We start from the raw sequence: 17,570 nt of genomic DNA on the forward strand, positions 1-17,570 counted from the left end.
GGTATGGAAATACATGGTCTATTGGGGGAGTCACATTTAGGGGTTGACCTCAAGATGCTTACACTCTATTTTCTGTTACCCATGGGGATCCATTGATGGTCTCTCACCAAGGAGAAACCTGGGCAAGGAATTTACCCTGGAAACACAGAAAACAGCACTACAGCAAAAACAGAGCAGGTGTGGGGCCTGGTTAAATGACAATCAACGGATGAAGCACTTTTTAAGAATGGTTTGCCCCATCCCAGACTTACTATACCAGACTATCCAAGGAGTGTGGCTCAAAACAGTAGGTACAAGGACCCCCCTAGGATGAGTTTTCTGAAGCTACTGTTACCATTAAATAATTATTATAATAATGCAGCAAAAGAGAATGAAGATGATTCATAGCGGTAGCCTAAGAAACAGAGAAAGGTACCATTCACAGGGTGTTTTCAGGCAGATACCATAAGAACGGGTCATCTTAGATCTTAAGGGTAAGAGATGGTATAGCCGAGAAAGCCTCATTTAACTCTTCTCTCTCCTTTTCTAATATGAAATACTAGAAGCATGCAGAGAATGCAAACTTAGAAGAAGTAAATGCAGTAAGAGAATCAGGTAGGATGCTTACCAAGAGCTACCGGAAAAAAATACATTTGGATCCAGTTAATTCTTTGCTATGGGGGACCCCTCCTATGCATTTTAAGATTTTTACAACCTGTCTGGCCTCTACCCACAAGATGTCTGAACAACCCCCATTCCCACAACGTGTGGCATCTAAAAATGACCCTTGATGGAAAAACTGCCCCCGGTTGAGAACTGCTCCAAAGGCATAGCTCTTTACCCTTAGATGTTGGAAAAATAAAACCTTAAACATCTAAAATTTCTTGAAATTCAGTACGATTTATTTCCATTTTCAAACATCAAATAGCCCTGGACAGTGGCTGGCTTTCGTGCTGAAACAACATTGTGTGCAATTGTTCGGAGCTTTAACACGAACGACTCCAAATGAAGACGAGGAAAACTGAGGCAGAATGACAGTGAAAGTTGTATTTTTTCCACAAGAACTAGTAGGTGAATGCTCTCTGCGAACACCAAGAGCTATCCAGGCACAATAAACTCACTGCCGACCTTTTACACCTGGAACAGACAGCATGGCTTCCTAGGAAACTGTCCCCCTCGTTTTCTGATCTTCATCTAAATCTGTTAATCTCTCAACTTGACTGCTCTCTTCATATTTGCATTTAAATGAAAAATAAAATTCTGACATAGGTCTCTACTGCAGATCATCTTACTTTTTAGCCTTTCCACGTGTTGATGTTGGTGTGCAGGAATTGTTTAAGGAAAATGAAAACTACTTTGTCACACAGTTAATATCCCCCCTAGAACTGTAATCCCTCAACCATTGTAGGACCGCTGTCTCACTTATGGGTAAGGTTAGTATCTATTTTATGAAAAAGAGAATCTCGGGGCACCAAGTTCTTCCCAGAAGCCAGTCACACCTCCACAAATGAATTTGCTCTGTGTTCATAAGAACCATAAAAGACATAAAATGTTTTATGCAGTTCAAGCCACAATGAGTTGGATTAATAAAGGAAACAAAGTTTTACTACTTTGAGATTATTCTCAAGTGGCATATCACTAAAAAAAAAAAAAAAAAAGCAGCTAAGTATCATTATGGCTTAGGGAACTGTATTGTGTTTCTACAACTTTTAGAAGTTCCAAATGAAATGTCACTACCGTTGAGGTTTTAGCTAGAGCAAACTTATATTCCCAGCAGACAGAGCCAAAATGCCCCTAAAGGTCTGCTTCCTGCAAATGCTCTAACTGCACACAAATAGAGAGGGAGCCTCCCCAGCAAGAGACTACTTAGACACATTCTTTTCCGGAACATAGTTGGCTTGTGTTCATGGTCTTGTTTTATATTCACATATAAGAATCAATACAAGAATAATCTTCTAAATGTTATTTCTTTGTTCACAAGAAATAGGATAAGAAGACATTTTTATCATTGATGGATCTAATATGCTAGCTCCTTGGAAGCTCCAACATTTTTATTCAGGAAGGGAAGGGGGAAAAGGGGCTGAAAAGGGCCAGGGTGGGGGGAAGGATAGTGGAATTATTTTAAGGCAGGGTTTGCTTAGCAAGCACACTTGGGTTTATATAGATTGGAAGTTAATTAGAAATGATGGGGAATGCTAGCCTCTTTCGTCCACCAACAAGGGACTCCATGAACGTCCACTGCTGTGGATATAAAAGCATACACAGGCATACCTCAGAGATACAGCAGGTTCGGCTCCAGACCACCCCAGTAAAGCAAGTATTGCCATAAAGCAAATAGCACAACAAAATGAGTATCACAAGAAAGCATGCCAAATTAATTTTTTGGTTTCCCAGTGCATGTAAGAGTTATGTTTACACTACAGTGTAGTCTGTTAAGTGTGCAACATTTGGTCTAAAAAAGCAATGTACCAGCCTTAGTTTAAAAATACTTCATTGCTAAAAAATGCTATCATCTGAGCTTTCAGCCAGTCATAATCTTTTTAACCGTGGAGGGCCTTGCCTCTGTGTTGATGGCACTGACTAATCAGGGTGGCGGTTGCTAAGGGTTGGGGTGACATTGACTGACTCTTCCTTTCATGAAGGCTTTCTCTAGAGCACGCCATGCTGTTTGATAGCATTTTACCCACAAAACTTCTTTCAACATGGGAGTGAATCCTCTAAAACCCTGCCATTGCCTTTCTCAACTAAGTTGATGTCATATTCTAAGTCTTTTGTTGTTAGGTCAACAATCTTCAGAGCATCTTCGTTAGGAGTAGGTTCCATCTCAAGAAACTACCTTCTTTGCTACACCATAAGAAGCACGTCTTCATCTCTTAAGATTTCTCATGACATGGCAGCAATTCAGTCCCATCTTCAGGCTCCATTTCTAATTCTTTTGCTGTTTCTGCCACATCCACAGTTAGTTCCTCCACTGAAGACTTGAATACCCCAAAGCTGTCCATGTGTGTTAAAAGCAACTTCTTCCAAATTCCTGTTAATTCTGACCTCTTTCCAGGAATGAGAAATGTTCTTCATGGCATCTAGAATGCCCAGATCAATCACAGGAATCACTACCTGTGGCAGCTATAGCCTGATGAAAGTCAAAATAACATCCATTCTGTAGCCCATGGATCAAGAAGTCATTTTAGCAGGCATGAAAACAACATTAATCTCATTATCTATCTCCATCAGAGCTCTTGGGTGACGAGGTAGATTGTTCTGAAAGGAATCTTTTTTATAAGCAAGAGGTCTCAATAATGGGTTTTAAATATTCAGTAAACCAACTTGTAAACTGAGGGACTGTCATCTAGGCTTTGTTCCACTTGTAGAGCAGACAGAGTAGATTGAGCCTAATTTTTAAGGACCCTAGGAGTTTTTGGAATGGCAAATGAGTCCTGTCTGTAGCCTAAAGTTACCAGCTGCATTAGCCCCCTAACAAGACAGTCAGCCTGTCTAGGCATTGACTTCTCCTCTCTAGCTATGAAAGTTCTAGATGGCATCTTCTTTCACTAGAAGGCTGTTTGGTCTACAATGAAAATCGGCTGTTTTGAGTAGCCACCTTCATTGTCTTAGCTAGAACTTCTAGATAAGTTGCTGCTTCACCTTGCACTTGTATGTTATGGAGATGGCTTCTTTGCTAAACCTCATTGACCAATATCTGCTAGCTGCAGACTTTTCTTCTGTACCTTCATAGAATTAAAGAGTTAGGACCTTGGTCAGGATCAGACTTTGGTTTAAGGGAATATTGTGGCTAGATGGAGGTTTTATTCAGACCACTAAAACTTTCTCCATGGAAGGGGTTCACTGGAGTAGATTTTTTAAATGTCCTTCATGAGTTTTGCCTTTGTATTCACAGTTTGGCTACCTGTGTCAGGCCTCCCGACTAAGCTTAATCACTTCTAGTTTCTGACTTACAGTCAGAAACATGTGATTCTTCCCCTCACTGGAACACTTAGAGGCCCATGTAGGGTTATTAATTGGCCCACTTTCAATATTGTTGTGTGTCGGGAAATAAGGAGGCCCAAGGAGAGGAAGCGAGGGGAACTGAACGCACAAAGGGGTGCCACCCTAAACTTACAATAGTACCATCAGTGATCACTGATAACCATAGCAAATAATGAAAGGATTTGAAATACTGTGAGAATTACCAAAATGTGACACAGGGACACCAAGTGAGCCAGTGCTATTGGAAAAAATGATGCCAACAGACTTACTTGACACGAGGTTGTCACAAATCTTCAATTTGTACAAACAACAACAAACCATAAAAACAGTATGTGCAAAGCACAATAAAATGAGATATGCCTTTATCAGGTCATTCAGTCACCTTTATATTACTAACAAAAGTTGACAATTATACTACTGCTGATCTTGTATTTGATGCCAGCTAAAATTTATCTTTATAGTTGTTTATAAATGTTATCATTGTTCTAAATTTATTCTTTCATTAGAATGACCAATGTTATTACTTTTTTTTCAATTTTATTACTTTCTCTTCAAAAAACTTATTGGGACTATGAAGGTAACTGAAAATTGACATGAGCCCTGACTTCACATGTCTGTTCTTAGAACACTCTAGGTACTAAAAACCTAACTATACCTTTCCATGGAAAGTATAACCATAGTAAATGTTGAAAGATAGAGGAGACATGGATCCCGTCAGTGAAGGATTCTAAATAAATAATGGTTAAGGAGTAAAGAGGGGGGGAAGCACATTCCATGAAGAACACCTTTCTCTGCAATTGCAAAGGCACCATGGTAAGAGGTACTAACAGAAGACTGAAACCAACAAACAAACAAAAGAATGATGGGATGTGACTTCCCAGGTTATTTATTAAGACCCAGATAGGCAGGCAGACTAGCTAGGAATATCTGCATTTCACAAATGTGATTGTGGTCCTCATATGGAGAATGACCTAAAAAGGGAGCATGAGTGGATGTGAGGCATCAACATGAGACACAGTGGGGACAGGACCACTGTTGTAAGGATGGTGACCAATGCTCAAGGAGGGAGATGGAAATAACAAGCCCAGGGACCAGTAACAGACTGGACATAGAGAGGTAAGGAAGAAGTAAGATTTTGGGCTCAAGAACTGGGTAGACACTGGTAGACTTCTGAAAGTGTGGGGACTAGAAAGCACATCCTTGGAAGAGACAACTCTTGACTTAAATCCAAATGTTACATAAGTCTTACTCCTCACAGGAAGTATCCCTCCTTGAGCAAATCATCTGGATGTGGAATCTCACCATGCTGTTTGGATATTGCTGGCTGTCGACTCTGATTCCTTTATTTTAAAGTGGGCTCCCGAAGGAGCTGCAATGAATTGAGTGACTCATCCAGCAAGTCCCTGCTCCATACGATCTGACATAAAGGGTGATATTAGGCAATGGGCTTTTCAAAAGGCCAAAGTAATGGGATGGTACCAGCCAAGGAGGTTTATCAACATAAAATAGCGTCGCTGGTGGTGCCAGGATAAACTGAAGGGGGGACACCACATAGTTAATAACCTGGGGAAGTTGTAAATGAGAGTTGTGTTTGTCTATACTTGCCTTTGTAGTTTTGACTTTATTGCCACTGCTACAGGACCAACCTGAGTAATCTGGAAGCACTTTACAATCCTCTCCTTCCAAGCAAGGATTCATGTGGCACCACCATTTCTGAATCACGATGGAAGCTGGAAAACAAAGGCCAAACAGTGTTTGTGAAGGTGTTTCTTCCTCCAAATAGGGACAACATAAAGCTCAGATGGATCAGTATACAGATTTCAGACTGTAAATAAGAACTATTTCAACGTAAGTCAATTTAAAGACTGCGTTCAGCCACATGCTCTAGAAAACAGTGAGATCCCAAGCTTTACAACATGCCTGGGTATGAATTTGGCTGTGCTTTTTTTTTTCCCGCCCATGACCTTAGGCTATTTAACTCCTCCTGGACTCAGTTTCTTCATCTGTAACATGGGGATAAAAATAGAACCTCACCACAGATGTCAAGAAGATAAAGGTAATCCACAGCAAAGTCTTGGCTAACCATGGACCAGTCACTGGGTTGTCAGAAAATGTTAGCTACTGGTGTGGTCATCATTTTGTAGGTTACAACAGTGTATGTTGAGCTGGCAAAGTCAGTACATTTGACGGGCTTTGTTGCCAGTGGCACAGATTAAAAACAGTAAATGTTTCCATCACAGAGGGGTTCATCTCTCCATGCCAGTCCAGCAAGTGGTAGAATAACTCCTTAAACTCAACAGCTGGAAGCCAAGTAAAAGTTGGCGAGCCTGGTACTCCCTCACATGCCCACATTCTAGGCTTGTTCTCTCACCTGGAAATTCTCTTTCCTCCTTACCCCATCATCCCTGCTGACATCTACCAGTAAGAATTCTCCAGGTGTGGACGCAGACTACGAGAAGTTAAGGAAACTCCATCAACTTGGCCAGGTATTCTCACAGAGTCAAAGGACAAAAGGGAATGTGATTCATATTTAAAGGTGGGCCCAGCCAGAAGGCTGGTACCGATCAGAGATCTAGGGCTGCAGGTACGGTGTGTGGATTAAGGGAGATGGGGTGGCTGAGCCCTGTTTCTCTCTTGTTTTTAATTTTTTCTAAGTTTGTTTATTTTTGAGAGAGACAGTGTGAGTGGAGGAGGGGTGGAGAGAGAGAATCCCAAGCAGGCTCCATGCTGCCACCGCAGAGCCTGATGCAAGGCTGGAACTCATGAAACTGTGAGATCGTAACCTGAGCTGAAACCAAGAGTCAGATCCTTAACTGACAGAGCCACCCAGGCACGCAGAGCTCAGTTTTTCTGTTGAAATAGCAGCACTAAGGTAAAAAAAAAAAAAATACCTCAATGGATGTGACTTAAACTACCATGTCTTGGGAAGTCTGAACTCAACTTCAAGCAAATCTTGAGAATTCCTAATAGCTAGTTTTTACTGAGGGCCAGGCATCCTGCTAAATGTATTTCCTTCATTTTATGGAGAAGAAAAGGCTGAGGCTCAAAGTCACACTGGGCAAACAACACTGGAACAGAGGCATTCGACCACTGGAGCCCCCTCATCAACCCTTGTTGTATTCATACCCCTCCCTCACACCAGCGAGCTGTAGTAGAAACAACTAGAGGTATAGAGGCAGTAAACAAAAGTAGATAATACAGCAAGCTCATGCATTAAAAACTCTTCTCCTGTCAGGCAACAGCACTATGGCAGGATTAGGGCACAGGACCATTTCATTATCAGCTGAAATGGCCAGACATTGTGTTTACTCTACACGAAACCACCATTCCTTATTCTGGCCCAATACTGTGCTACTGTCAGATTAGAGTCCCATTAAAACCAATAATCCCTAAATGAGGCACAATTGTGATCTAGAAAAACCATATGTTAGAAGGTGCCAACACTGAGAAAGGAATATAGCTCTATGGGTTACTTATTTTGGCAGAAATTGCCAATGAACTTGAGTAGACAGAGATAGTAGGGTGAAGTTGGAGAAAGCTGTATGCTCTTCAGTCACAAATATTATAGAAGTCTCACCTTAAAACTGAGTGGAGCTTTGTTATTTTCAAAGCCCCTTTCTATACCGTTCCTCTTATGATTGTCCCAACAACCTTCAGCAGCAGGAAGCAGAGGCAGATGGTTCCGGAAATAAAAACAAGAGCCTTCCACAAAGCGAGTAAAATGAGGGAGGAGGTAGGAGAACCTAGGCTTCTTCCTCTTGATCTGCAAGTCTTTCGACTGTACCACAATTTACAATAATAGTTTAGGTTACCATAGGCTACACAAAGTTTGACCAGATTCAATGTGCTGACCAGTCCTTCATTATTTTCTGAATACCTCAGGTTGGTCCCAAGTGGATATAAAGGTAAATAAGAGATGGTTCCCAACCCTCAATTTGAAAATTCCATCTGCAGGACTGCAAAAGTTATATAAATGTTGACAGAGCTTAGTTATATTTACACAGAGTTACAGCTGAATTTAAAATACTTTTTTTTATCTTTAAAACAGTTTTCTTAGGCAGATTCTCTGCCACTCAGCAGTGGCAACCTGACAGGTGTCAGGGCTTCATGGAGGATTCCAAAGAGGCTCAGACAGATGACAAGTGATCTGCGGAAGTGAAGACACTTGGCGCTTTGAGACAGGGAGTGGCCCACCAGAAAGCCAGGAGGAGGTCCATGTGGCAGCAGTGAGGGGTCAGCAGAAAAGCAAAGGACAGTCAGCTGAGCAAGGTGGTCTGAGAAGCAACCTTCAGGGGCTCTTAATGTCAATTCCAGATTAGACTTGATTTCTCAAGCAGAAGGGAGCGATGGAAAGTTTCTAGTAAGGTGGTTCCACAACCAAGGGAAAACTGTGTGCCCAGGAGAGCTAGTCTGGCACGTGATAAACCATTGGGGACAAAAAGGAGTCTGAAAGAGACCAAGTGAGGCATAAGTTGAGAAATCTGGGTGTAAATTCCCTACAGAGGAAATAATTTGATTCTTTCTATCTCAACTTCACAGCAGAGAAATACAAGCCCTTATTGGCCTCATGGGGTCCCAAGATAATTCTGATGCCAAATCTAGAAAAGGAGCTTGAGGGGATTTTAAAAAATGCCAATTCTTAACTATAGAAAAGAGTAAAATAGTTTCAGAATACTTTAAAAACGTAAATTTATTTAAATAAAATAACAGCATGGAAGATCGAGCTCTTGTGAAATTATTTACCAGTTTTCTTTCATTTAACTGGAAAATGTGATTTTTCTGAAGACAGATTCACAGTAGGTTCCTTAAAATAGACTTTAAATTTCAGGATAGGTTGCTATTTGCTTAAAAAAAAATCATTTTCATATCTTAGTGAATACGTGGGACCCTACAAGTGTGTTAAAGACTTACTTAACAACAAATGCTCTTTCAGAAAGGAAACCTTCACGAGAAGCACCACAGTAGCCACAAGAAAAGTTTCCAGTTCCTTTATGGGTTAAAGACTGACTAAAGAACTCACAGCTAAAGTGAGGACCATTTAAGGGTTTCACCCACCAGTGAATAAGGTGATTAAAAAGTCCAGAAGTCCGGGCATCTGGGTGTCTCAGTGGGTTGAGCATCCAACTTCAGCTCAGGTCATGATCTCACAGCTCATGGCTTCAAGCCCCCTGTCCGGCTATGTGCTGACAGCTCAGAGCCTGGAGCCTACCTGGGATTCTGTGGCTCCCTCTGCCCCTCCCCCTGCTGGTGCTCTGTCTCTCTCTCAAAAATAAACAAACATTAAAAAAAATCTTTAGAAAAAAGCCCAGAAGGTCAAGCTCTGAGTGCGTACTGAGCTCAGCTTTGGGTAGAAACAAAGGACCCAGGAGCAGGATTTTGTTAAAATAACTCTTGAGAACATCTGCCCACTTAACTGAGCCTTGTCTCCATAGGAAAATAAGTTTGTAGGAGGTCTCTATTTTATCCTGTTATAAAATTTCATAATGAGAAAGTGTCTTGTCACTTCTATTTTTAAAATAAAATTCTTTAGAAAGCCCCATGCCTTCCTGACTTATGAAAATACAAAACATCCCTATCTTCAAGCTGCCAACCTGTAATGAATTTCTAGTTTTATGCAGAAAGAAGACAAAAAAAAAAAAAAAAACCCAAAACAAAACAAAAAACCCTAAAGCTCTGCTTTTATGGTAGTGACTAGTGTTTTCTGTAATGCTGTTTTCTAGGTGAAAATATAATGGGACCAATTAGCTATTTCGTTCCTGGTACATTTTCCGTCCTCTCTGTTGCATAAAGTAGATTGAGATTTTTTTCTATTCCTTGTCCCAATTAAATATTACTCCATGACATAAAACACAATGTGTATTCATATAGCTATTTACGTAAACCCACCTTTGAATAAGACTACCAACAAACAGGCTCACTTCTCAGGAGGTGGTCTTCCATTTTTTGTCTTAGTTCAGTTGTATTTACACCCAGTTAAGCTTTTCTAAAGAAAAGGACACTTTGACGCTGAAACTACAGACAGAAAGGTGAAGAACACATCTTCCTAGAATATGGATGTCTTAAAAATAGAAACGATCACAAAAATATGCTCTGAGTGTCTAATATACTTAGCTACTTTGTTCTTAACATTGTCATTTCAAGATGCTCTTGGCGAATTAACCTTAAAGAAAGATTTATTAACTTTAAGCCGTTGGTTAACTTTAAACGTAGGCAGGTGGGAAGACCTGCCAATTTAGATTTGTTATTTCAAGAAAAGAAGCCATTCCAACCTGACCCAGGTAACATGCAAAAAGGCAGTCCTAAGAACACGATTTTTTGTTCAAGAACCTTTCACTTGTTCACACACTTCACACATAACAAGGTACTGTTTTTTCCGCAAAGTACACAGAGTACTGACTGAAGCTGTGGATAAATATGTACAGAACGATCTTTTGGGATCTAGGTTTGTCTTCTAAACTACGTGCAAGCTCACACAGTACAACCATGTACAGCAGGGACCTGCCTCTAAGGCAGAGTTACTTGATCGTAGCCCTTTAGAGGCCCCATAATTCTCGATTGTATGGGGTATACATGCAAATGATAACACTGTCACCAGCATCCCTGACTTCAACCCACGAGATGCCAGTAGCACCCTCTCCCCCAGTATACAACCCAAAGTGTTTCCAGACATCATCAAATATCCCTAGGATGGCCAAAATCACCCCTGGTTAAGAAACATTGATCGAGGGGGGGCGCCTGGGTGGGTCGGTCAGTTAAAGGTCTCTTTCTCACCATTGGTTGAGTGTGAGCCCTGCAAGGGTCTCTGCACTGACAGTGCAGAGCCTGCTTGGGATTGTCTCTCCCCTTCTCTGCCCCTCCCCCACTTGCACACACTCTCTCTCAAAAATAAAGGGGCACCTGGGTGGTTCAGTCAGCTAAGCATCCAATTTCAGCTCAGGTCATCATGCTGTGGTCCACCGTCCACGGGTTCGAGCCCCAGTCCAGTTCTGTGCAGACAGCTCGGAGTCTGGAGCCTGCTTCGGATTGTGTCTCCCTCTCTCTGCCCGCCCACCCAACTTGCACGGTTTCTCTCTCTTGCAAAATAATAAACATGAAAAAAAAATTTTTTAACTCTGGTTACAGAGATGTACTCAGCCCATGATGAGAAGCTGAGCTAGTTCATGAGACTTCATTAAAGCTTTGGCTGGTGAAAATAATCCCAATGCATGGTAAATACAATGCCACCTCTACTCCTTATCTTCCCTCCTGCCTCCACTGTGGCCAATCCCCCAAGACGAAAATCTGCATCATCTCTCTCTGAATCTGTTTCTCTGGCTCACTCTCACTGCTCTCTCTCCCACACACAAATCCTGGCTACTCCAGGGCTCACCCTGAAACGTATGCTGACAACCTATCTGACCCGTCAAATTCAGAGATCACATCGTTCCTTTTCAGGAATTTTAGGGTATTTGAGATCAACCTTGCTCCTTGAATATAAATTCGCCAAAGGCAGGAATTAAATCCTAAAATTTGAGTTGATGGCAGGTCTCTAATAGCAAAGGCTCTGCCTGCATCTCCAGCCTCAACTATGACCACCTCAGAGCCCAAACGAGCTACTTCTACTACACCACTTAGTTCCCCTCCTGCCTGGTGAAATCAGACCCAGTGCTTCTCACTGGATGTCATCCCTGACCCCACATCTGCTTACTCTTCAAGTACCTTATTTCCTAGAGTTTGTCTCTCTTTCCCCATAAACTGAGCTCCTTGAAAGCAGGGCCAGGGTCCCATTAACATGCTATTCCCCAGCACCTAGGACATGCCAGGCGCAATGTGCTAAGTTAAAATACAATGAACCAACGTATGCAGGGTGCACATCCTTCCAACCTCCCCCAGTGCTTCTGTAAAGTACACCTTGTTGTCATTTACCCTACCGCCACTGGGAAAAACTCAGAAACCCACTTTGTCTTTTAGGTGGCATCATGGAACACAGCCAGTCACAAAACCTTGTGAAATCACATCCTGAAGACAGACTCTGTAACTTATCACACAGTCCATAAAGCCACGCAAGTTGTCTACAATATGAACAGGAATTCTAGGCCTTAACTAAGTAATCTGTGACATCTCAGAAAACAAACTGGGGCATCAGAAGAAGAAAAAAAATAGCTGCCTCCCATTTCTCAGCTTTTATTAGTCTTTTTTAAACCCAATGTTTAGAAAGCATTCACTCTGACAAAATAAATGATGCTTCACCATAGTACACATTTATCCCGTTTTATCATAAAGCATTCAGCATTATCTCTGTACAGTGGTATTTTGATAAATGTGAAGAATACAGTTCCCATCATTAAACAGCTTCGTATATTTGGCAGTTGAAGATTCAAATGGAAACATGCTCACCAACCACATAGTTGTTTGCTGTAGGAACCAAGTAGCCTTGGCTATAATCAAGTAATTTCCCACCCCTCTGCCCAAATCCCCAATGTGTGGGACAGACACATTTCAACAATGCAGGATTTTATAAGTTAATTATAACTAAGAAAAAAAAGGACTTATTGGAGGAAAAACAACAGCTAATTTTTCTCCCTTTTTAACTAATAAAAGCTATGATTTTATGGAAAAGCAAAGGAAACACAAGGTAAGTATCTGTGCTCTAGATTAACAGAAATGCGTAAGGAGATTCTACTTTCTATGTCAACATTAATGCCCTGCTCCAATGTCTTCTCGCTTTTGTTTTAATTTAAATGTAAATTCAAGTGAATTTTATATTTTAGATCCTCTCCACATTCTTATTGACAAATATGAAAAGAGGGACGGATCAGCAGAGACTAGGTCTTCCACAAACCAACTAGCAGCATGATCCTGCATAATTATTGTGGGATAAAGATTATTATGGGATAAAGCTAAAAGCCCTAATGGAAGCATTCAAATAATGAATAGAAGATCAGGGGGATATGAAAACAGACACATATTCTAACTAGAGCCTAAACTACGACTTCCAACATCTCCTCTGTGACTTTGATCCAATAAACATTTATTGAACACTGACTGTTTGCCAGGCTAGGCTAGGTGCAGGGGACACAAATATTAACACACAATCATAATCCTATCCTTCAGAATTTGGTTATTCTCTGGATACAAATGTTGTATTCATGAGCTACATATGTACATACAGCTAATCCTGCAATGTTCAATACAGAAGCTTCTAGTTACAAGTTCCAATTTAAATTTAAATCCATACCAGTAACATCTCAAATGCTCAATAGCCACATGTGGTTAGTGGTTACCAATGTTAGTGGACATACGTGCATCAACACATCTAGCTGAGATATAGAGAAAGAATATATACATCATCACAGAATGTTCTACTGAACCAACTCTGCTCAGACACCAAATAATTGATCTCTATTACTTACTTATCGTATGACACCAAGGAAATCATTTAATTAGCATATAAGTCTCTTTGTCTTGACACAGACACAACTAAAATGTCCTGCAGTAGATGAACAGCTAAACAAATTATTACCCAGCCATTCAATGAAATGCTAATCAAGCGAGTAAAAAAAAAAGAAAAAAGGCAAAACAAAACAAAAAACAGGTCAATAGGTACCAGCACACAAAGATCTCATCAACATAATAATGATAACAGGTTGGATTAAGAAGTACACAATATTGGTGGAGGGACCAAGATGGCAGAACAGCATGGAAGGTTTTTTTTTTGTTTTTGGGTTTGTTTTTTTTTTTGCATCTCTCATCCATGAAATATAGCCAGATCAACACTAAACCACCTTGCACACCTAGAAAACTGATTTGAAGATTAACACAATATGCACAACCTGAACCACAGAACTCAGCAGGTATACGGCACAGAGAGGTGAACTGGGGGAGAGAGAAGCCACAGAGGGCAGGGAGCTGCTTTTGCTTGCAGAGAGAGGACAGAGGTGGGTGGGGAGAGTACAGGAAAAGCATCTGGAGAGAAAGTGGAAAGTGGAAAAGTGGAAACAGCCACAGGGACTGAACAAAAAAGGGAGAAAGGAGAGGGTTTAAATTCTATTACGACTCTATAAACAAGGGGAGTGCAGAGTCTGAAACTCTGCAGCTCTATACCTAGCAGGACTCTGGTGGGAAGGGCAAATCCCCAGGGGCAGAGAGTGAGGTCTGAGGGGTCCTTGGGCCACAGAGGGAAAGGTGGTTCCCCTGCTGGGAGGACATTTGGTAGAGGCTGTGCAGCTACTCCACAGGCAAAGGTCCCAGCAGACCCCAAAGAACAACCACATTCGCTGGTGCTGGAACAAGGACATTAAGGGTGAAGCCTGGCGCCAGATGTGTGTTGTGATTTTCCATAATCCCTGAAACACTGCTACACAATTGTGTGAATTTTTTCTGGGGTGGGCTGGCACCCAGCCACAGTCTCTGGGCATCGGCAGCAGCACGTCATGTAGTGTGGCTGGCACCTGGCCGTTGCTCAGTGAGACCCTCCCCCAGAAGGTCTGAGTGGGTCAAACTGCAGTTTCTCAGAAGTGAAGGGTTGGGAAACAAAGCTGCATCTGAGATACAACTCAGGAGGTAGGTACCGCCTGGCAGCCTAACAGCTTGGTCACGGACAACGTAAAAGTGGGGAGTGGATGGAAGCCAGAGACAAAGGATGGGTGTGCGATTGCTGATCAGGCAGAACAGAGTTCTGATACTAGAGACTGGGTAGCTGGGTGACACCCTTTTCACCCCTCCTGCACCTGCGCATACAGCCCTACAAGAACCACCACAATACACCCCATGAGCTAAGCAGCACCATCTAGTGGAGAATGGAGCCATTACACTAAGCCCTGGCCAACTGGGCCATCCTCACTCTTCAGGAATACCACAAATCTCTCTGCCTGCTTAATTTATGCACTATAAAGTGCTTCATAGTTTGACTTCTAGGGGAAACCTGTGTAATTACAATCGTATTTCAGTCTGTACACTGATCCATCTATACAATTTTTTTTCTTTTTCTTGAATACAGAGAAATAAAAAATATTTTTATTTTGTATTTTTATTAAAAATATTTTTAATTTTTTCCACTATATATTTTACTTTTTTGTAAATTTTTCAAATTATATTTTACTTCCATCATTTCATTTTATTCTATTTCACTGTATTCATTTTTTTTTTCAAAATTTTAAACGTTTTCCTTTTTTTTTTTCCTTTCTTATCTCTTTTTTCTCTAACCTATTAAGCTCCTTTCAACACCCACACCAAAACACACCTAGGATCTGGCATCATTTATTTGATCTGTGTGTGTTGTTTTTAATTTTTAAATTTCAATTTTTTTACCTTATTAATTCCGTTTCTTCTTTCAAAATGACAAAACGAAGGAATTCACCACAAAAGAAACAGCAGGAAGAAATGACAGACTGGGACTTAACACAGATACAAGCAATATCTTGAATTCTGAATTCTGAATCACGATATTAAGACTACTAACTAGGTTTGAAAATATATTAGAATCCCTTTCTGTGGAGATAAAAGAAGTAAAAGCTAGTCCAGATGAATTAATAAAAGCTATAACTGAGCTGCAATCTCAAAGGGATGCCATGGCAGCAAGAATGGATGAGGCAGAGCAGCGAATCAGCAATACAGAGGACAAACTTATGGAGAATAACGAAGCAGAAAAAAAAAGAGGGAAAGTAGCAAAAGAGACAATTTAAGAATTAGGGAAACCAATGACTCATTTAAAAGGAACAACATCAGAATCATAGGGGTCCCAGAAGATGAAGACAGAGAAAAAGGGTTAGAAGGGTATTGTGACCAAATCACAGCAGAAAACTTTCCTAACCTGGGGAAAGACACAGACATCAAAAAGACACAGATTCAACAAAAACTGACCATCAACAAGACATATCATAGTCAAATTCACAAAATACTCAGGCAAGGAAAGAATCATGAAAGCAGCAAGGGAAAAAAGTCCTTAACTCACAAGGGAAGACAGATCAGGTTTGAAGCAGACCTATCCACAAAAACTTGGCAGGCCAGAAAGGAGTGGCAGGATATATTTAATGTGCTGTATCGGGAAAATATGCAGCCAAGAATGTTTTATCCCGCAAGACTGTCATTCAAAGTAGAAGGTGAGATTAAAAGTTCCCCAGACAAAAATTAAAGGAGTTCGTGACTACTAAACCAGCCCTGAAAGAAATTTAAGGGGGACTCTCTGAGGAAAGAAAAGATGGGAGGGAAAAAAAAAAGACCAAAAGCAACAAAAACTAGAAAGGACCACCAGAAACTCCAGCTCTGCAGGCAACATAATGGCAACAAATTCATATCTTTCAGTACTCACTATAAATGTCAATGGACTAAACACTCCAATCAAAAGACATATGGTAACAGAATGGATGAGAACACAAGATCTATCTATATGCTGTTTACAAGAGACCCACTTGGGACCTAAAGACACCTTCAGATTGCAAGTAAGGGGATGGAGAACCATCTACCATGCTAATAGTTGACAAAAGAAAGCTGGAGTAGCCATACTTATATCAGACAATCCAGATCTTAAAATAAAGGCTGCAACAATAGATGAAGAAGGGCATTATATCATAATTAAGGGGTCTGTCCATCAAGAAGATCTAACAATTGTAAAAATTTATGCCTCCAACGTGAGAGCATCCAAATATATAAATCAATTAATCATGAACATAAAGAAACTCATTGGCAATAATACCATAATAGTAGGGGACTTCAACACCCCACTTACAACACTGGACAGATCATCTAAACAGAAAATCAACAAGGAAACAATGGATTTGAATGACACACTGGACCAGATGGACTTAACAGATATATTCAGAACACTTCATCCTAAAGCAGCAGAATATACATTCTTCTCCAGTGTGCATGGAACGTTCTCCAGAATAGATCACACTGGGACACACATCAGCCCTCAACAAGTACAAAAAGATCAAGATTATCCCATGCATATTTTCAGACCACAACGCTATGAAACTCAAAATCAACCACAAGAAAAAATATGGAAATATAACAAATACTTGGAGACTAAAGACCATCCTACTGAAGAATGAATGGGCTAACCACGAAGTTAAAGAGGAAATTAAAAAGTACATGGAAGGCAATGAAAATGATAACACCACAGCCCAAAACCTCTGGGATGCAGCAAAGGTGGTGATAAAAGGAAAATATATAGCCATCCAGGCCTTCCTGAAGAACAAAGAAATGTCTCAGATACACAACCTAATCTTACATCTTAAAGAGTTGGGAAATAAACAGCAAATAAAACCCCAAACCAGCAGAAGACAGGAAATAGTAAAGATTAGAGCAGAAATCAAAGCTAACAAACCCCCCCCAAAAAAACAGTAGAACAGATCAATGAAACCAGAAGCCAATTCTTTGAAAGAATTAACAAAATTGATAAACCACTTGCCAGTTTGATCAAAAATAAAGAGGAAAGGAACCAAATAAATAAAATCAAGAATGAAAGAGGAGAGATCACAACCAACACAGCAGAAATACAAATAATAATAAGAGAATATTATCAGCAATTATATGCCAGTAAAATAGGCAATCTGGAAGAAATGGACAAATTTCTAGAAACATATAAACTACCAAAAATGAAACAGGAAGAAATAGAAAATTTGAAC

The 17,570-nt window shown here is 40.6% G+C and overlaps 1 protein-coding gene across 8 annotated transcripts in view; it reads right to left on the reverse strand.

Moving 5' to 3' along the window:
• The window catches only part of TAFA4 (TAFA chemokine like family member 4), a 173,175-nt gene that overhangs the window by 2,329 nt on the left and 153,276 nt on the right, over window positions 1–17,570 (reverse strand). For 7 of the 8 annotated variants that reach the window (XM_042929937.1, XM_042929935.1, XM_042929938.1 and 4 more), the window contains one exon: window positions 5,610–5,693. In XM_042929937.1, the coding sequence (XP_042785871.1) occupies window positions 5,610–5,693 (84 nt within the window). Of the gene's footprint in view, window positions 1–5,568; window positions 5,694–17,570 lie in introns of all 8 variants that reach the window. The other variant, XM_042929942.1, reaches the window with a different exon arrangement.

The sequence above is a fragment of the Panthera leo genome, chromosome A2, assembly GCF_018350215.1.
Source record: "Panthera leo isolate Ple1 chromosome A2, P.leo_Ple1_pat1.1, whole genome shotgun sequence".
Classification (NCBI taxonomy): domain Eukaryota; kingdom Metazoa; phylum Chordata; class Mammalia; order Carnivora; family Felidae; genus Panthera; species Panthera leo.